The sequence below is a fragment of the Sinocyclocheilus grahami genome, unplaced genomic scaffold (genome assembly GCF_001515645.1).
Source record: "Sinocyclocheilus grahami isolate Dianchi unplaced genomic scaffold, SAMN03320097.WGS_v1.1 scaffold462.1, whole genome shotgun sequence".
Lineage (NCBI taxonomy): Eukaryota > Metazoa > Chordata > Actinopteri > Cypriniformes > Cyprinidae > Sinocyclocheilus > Sinocyclocheilus grahami.
This window is the reverse complement of record NW_015505641.1, coordinates 1,540,036-1,545,204: the sequence shown is the minus strand read 5'-3', so window position 1 is coordinate 1,545,204 and position 5,169 is coordinate 1,540,036. Positions and strand designations below refer to the sequence as shown.

The following is a 5,169-nucleotide window of genomic DNA, read 5'->3' as shown; positions in this document are numbered from 1 at the left end:
TTCCATTTTTATTTTTGAACCGATTCGAATGATTCAGTGAATCGTTCCGACTCAAACGAACGAATCATTTAGAGTCAGCTGTGTTTGTCATTTTAAAGTAGCTGTTAGCACCTGTCAGGTGTTTCATAACAGCATTATTGTTATTATTCTAGAATGAGAAGAATAATTTATACATGTCTGTCCCCATTATTTGGAAAAAGCAACAACAATGATGCTAAAATAATTAGAGCCTGTCCGATATATCGTTTTGCCGATATTATCGGCCGATATGAACCTGTCAACGATATATCGGTATTGGCGAATATGCTGCCGATATGAATTTTTTTTTACAGAACATATAACGCAGATAAAATGCTTGAAATGGTGTAATTACTTAGTTTGTCCAGCAGAGTTTTCCAGCGCTCCATTGTTTGCTACTGGCGACCTGGATGAAATGCTTTAAAGCTTAAGTCAATAGAAAACCATTGAAACTTTGAACGGCCATATCTCTGTAACGGTAGCCCCACCGGGATCGATGTTGTGCGAATCCGCACCAAATTCGGGGGATCCCTTCAGCTCGAGGAACCCTTTCAAACATGAATCGAGTGTACGTCTAGAGGCCCACTTTCGAATGAGAGGACCGCCGCGTCGATAGCCCCCGGGGTTCGGGAGTTAGGGGTGGTTAAATTCGCGGTCCGGCGCCGACCGATCTAGCGATCCTGGGGGGCTACCGACACGCGGAGGGTGGAGTTCGATAGGGCTCCTCGAGCTGAAGGGATCCCCCGAATTTGGTGGAGATCCGCGTTCGTGAGATATTGACACCAGTCAACACTTTCACTTCAGTAAGGAGGTCTCTTGTTCAGGCAGCAGCATTCAAGCGTTGTCTTATTCGACCGTAAGTGCCCTACGAAGTGGACTTCACATGAAATACCGCCATGATTCCAGTTCCAAGGGAACGTACACATTACATTCAAAGAGCATTAAAGTGTGCGAGACGTGAATTTAAATTGTATTTATTTACAGAGGTATATTATGTCACACTTCACACTTCTCTAGTAAGTTTCGTCTGTGTGTGAAGACAGTAGCGCAAATTCGTGAATGAATGTTCCGAAGTGAAATAAACTTCAACGGAATAAAATTGAATGGAATTGAATTTAATTAAAGTTGAATAAACTTCAACTTTACTGTTCAGTGCACTGATGTCAGACTCATTTTGGATAATAAAGTTTATTGTTAAATGCCCTGCCTCCATTACATATCTCTTTCACGTCATTATAAGTGTTTCATCACCACATTTGAGTGATCATTGCAAAAATGTGTTTGTGTATATATATTCTGTTTATGTATATACTGAATTCTATATATAGTACCAGTCAAATGTGTGGACACACGAATGGGAAAGTGTCCAAACTTTTGACTAGTACTGTACTATAATATACACAAAGAATATCGGCCGATATATCGATATCGGCCTTTTTTTACTCCGTAATATCGGTATCGGCCCCAAAAAACCCATATCGGTCGGTCTCTAAAAATAATATATTTATCACTCATGGAATCACAGTATAATCATACGATACCATCCATATCGTACGTTTTTGTAAGGGTGCAATAAATCTGACCCTGATTTTTCTTGATTCATCAAATAGGACGTTCGCATCATGTTGACTCTGGTCAGAATATGCAGGCTGCAAGCGTTCAGGCCGCAGACGTTTGCTCTTCCCAGCTCACAAAACCTGCTTATTGAAGGAAGTCGCTGGAGAAGTGGCAAAAGGTTGGTGGTGTTTCCATTTCATGTGAAAAGCGACCAACCTTTTGTCACTCAAAAACTGTGCTTGCTATAGACCTCCACAGCTAGATGTGCAACACCAATGCCTGTAGTGTTTTTTAACCACGGCCGGCGACTGAGCTTCTTTCTCGTTTGTTCTCAGTGAGCTGAAAAGGCGCATGAAAGCTGAAAAGAAAGCAGCTGAGAAGGAAACCAAGGTCAAAGAACAGCAGGAACAGAAGGAGAACAGTGACAAGTCACAGCAAAATGCGTATGGAGACGATGAGGAAACCTTGGACCCAAATGTACGTTGATTATTGATTATGGAAGTCACATAGATTCAGAATGAAATGTAACAGATTCTTCTCATCTCTCTGTTTTCAATGCAGCAATACTTCAAGATACGTTCACAAGCCATTCAAGCCTTGAAGGGAACAGCTGAAGACCCATACCCTCACAAATACAACGTGGACTTGTCGCTTACCGAGTTCATTGAACGATACAACAGCCTTCAGCCAGGGGACCACTTGACAGATGTTGTCCTCAGTTTGTCAGGTAAATGTTTTCTGCTTGTATTTGCACTGAAATAATTGAGCAAAGCTGAAAACGAAACTGAAATTAAAGTTTTCAGTTAGCCGAAAGCCGAAAATGAAGTTTCAGTTTATATTTGGGTAAATAAACTTGCCATGCATTTTTTGTTTCCCCCAAGTGTAAGTAAGTGCAATTCATTGTTACAGTGACTGTAATAAAAACTTGTCTCCAAGACTGATTTATTCAAACATACTTTAAATAATGAAGACATTGCTAGCAGGTTAAGTTAAAATATAATGAACATGTAATAGTGCATATTTATAAAAATTGCCCTCTCTAGAGTTAATTTTTCTAGCTAACTATCGCGTTTATGATGTAAATTTCCATGATTAAAAGACTGAGCAATTACATGAGACTTGATAGTAAAGGGGAAATAAGTGAAGAGGAAGTGATGATCGGTTTATGTGTGCTACGTGTTAATGTAACACATTAAAGAGCATCAAAATGACATTTATTGCATGAACTTTGTGATACAATTGACAGAAAGCTCAAAAGAAAAGAAAAATCTTATTGCACTTCTTGAATAATATTTGGTTAAATTTTGTGCATGCTTCAACAGAAAACAGCATGGACTAAAACAGTGTTTCTCAACCAGGGGTCCATGGATCCCTAGTGGTCCTTGACGTAAGGCCAGGGGGTCTGTATAAAGTATGAATTTTTGTGATATGACATGTTCCCATGAAAGAAAAATCCAATATAGCTGATGATATGGCCAAATACTGGACAAGTCAACTAATTTGAATTATACTTGACTGCATTTGGTCCTCACAAAGATACAAAGGATACATAGATGAGTCCATTTTGTTCTGGGGGTCCTTGAGGATGGTTCTGAATTGGACTGGGGTCCGGTACGCCAAAAGGTTGAGATTCACTGGACTAAAAGATAGATCTTTGAGAGATTTGAGAGTTGATATTGGTTCTTCAAAATGAAGATAGTTTAAAAACGATTAATCGGTATCTTTAACCTGTTTTGGTCAATGATCTTATGATTTTCATCCACCTAGAAACGTGATAAATTAACAAAAAGAGACATTTCTGCTGTTTGAATATCCTTTTAAAGACATTTTGAGCCTTTTCTTATTTTGTACCTTTGCGCTTTGCTTGATTGAAAGGTCGTATCCACGCCAAGAGGGCTTCAGGTGCCAAGCTGCTGTTCTATGACCTGCGAGGAGAGGGCGTCAAGCTGCAGGTCATGGCCAACTCCAGGTCTGATTTGCACTCTGCTCCATGTTTTTTTTTTTTTTTATTCTTTTTTGTTGCAGTAACATAACCAGGTTTTGGTCTGCTATTCTTAGGAGCTACAAATCAGAAGAAGATTTTGTGCACATCAACAACAAATTAAGGCGTGGGGACATCATTGGGGTCCGGGGGAACCCTGGCAAGACAAAGAAAGGCGAGTTGAGCATCATCCCGATCGAGATGACCCTGTTGTCCCCATGCCTTCATATGCTTCCCCACCTTCACTTTGGCCTGAAAGACAAGGTATAATCTAGATGTTGAAACACCTTGGAAATAACGACTTTCTTTCGGTTTTGCTCCTTCTCGGCATCCTCTTTAACTCTTATTTACATTTTAGTGTCAGTACAGTAACACAGCGAAAACGAACATGCTGTTGAACACAGCAATTGCTTGTGAAAAAGAAGTGAACTTTAGCATACTTAAAAAACAAACAAAGAGTACTTAAAAAGAATATACTTAAGTGGGGACTGAATTTAATGTTTTCAGACACATAATTGCATGTTAATTGCTAGTTGACACTTAGAGTGCTTTTTTGACTAACTTAAGTAGGATATAAGTACATCTTTATATGTAATTTCACCTTTGCTTTGAAATATGGTTAAAGGGTTCTGCTCAATGCACAGACAAGCATTTATGGTAAACTAAAATATACTTTAATGTAAGTTCTATTGAAATTTGTATGTCGTGTATTGAAATATATGTGTAATTACACATTTGTAATGAAGTTGCAATTTAGCACATTTAAAATATATGAACTATGTGAACACAAAAAGTGGAAGTTTGTAGTATTTTACATGCGCTTTAGTATGTTAGTCAACACATCAAAATAAGTACTATTTTAAACCGCGACAAACAAATGAGACATGATTTAAAAATGTACTTTAAAACTTTTAATTTTAAATTATTACAAAATGACATTTTTAGTTAATTAAAAATTTTCAAAATGAACTTTTTAGACATTTACTAAGTTATGAAAGTGGCCTTTTATTTCATTAAAATTATATTATCTGCAAGTACAGTTTTTGAAAATATAATTTTAAGATTTGAAGTACACTACAAGTGCATATTCAGAGCAGTTAAGTACACTTTTTTTCATAGAGGATTTGCATGATATTTACAAAAGGAATCAATATATAAAAGGGCTGCACAATTAATCTAATTTCTAATCGCGATTACAATTATGGATGCCACAATTACGTAATCGTTCAAAGTCCACTTATGTTATTCTGCGTGCTTAAAATGTGTTTTTTTCTTTCCACATGTGATCTTAAGGGGTTTTTCCCATTATTTTGATTTTAGTTTTAGTATAACATTATAATACCATTCATATTTTTACTTTTTTTATAATTTAAAGAAGAAACCAATCTGATGTATAGTTGACATTTGAGGCTTAATACTATAGAAAAGCACTAAAAGTTTGAGTGTTTTCAGCTTGTTTATTTTCATATAAAAATACGGCATGCAGTTGCGTCAAACAATGGTATAGACATCATTCAATGTAAATTGTGATAATCGTAATTAATAATCGTAATTACAATTTCAAGGGAATAATCGACTATTATGATTTTTGTCATAATCGTGCAGCCCTAATA

The 5,169-nt window shown here is 36.9% G+C and overlaps 1 protein-coding gene across 1 annotated transcript in view; it reads left to right on the top strand.

Annotated features, from left to right (window-relative positions):
• LOC107553007 (lysine--tRNA ligase-like) overlaps positions 1-3,827 on the top strand; it is a 5,417-nt gene extending 1,590 nt beyond the window's left edge. The window contains exons 2-6 of the mRNA XM_016235078.1: positions 1,629-1,753; positions 1,911-2,052; positions 2,137-2,302; positions 3,451-3,544; positions 3,634-3,827. Of these exons, the coding sequence (XP_016090564.1) occupies positions 1,641-1,753; positions 1,911-2,052; positions 2,137-2,302; positions 3,451-3,544; positions 3,634-3,826 (708 nt within the window). The 5' untranslated portion in view covers positions 1,629-1,640 and the 3' untranslated portion in view covers position 3,827. The remainder of the gene's footprint in view (positions 1-1,628; positions 1,754-1,910; positions 2,053-2,136; positions 2,303-3,450; positions 3,545-3,633) is intronic.
• The last annotated feature ends 1,342 nt before the right edge of the window (positions 3,828-5,169 follow it).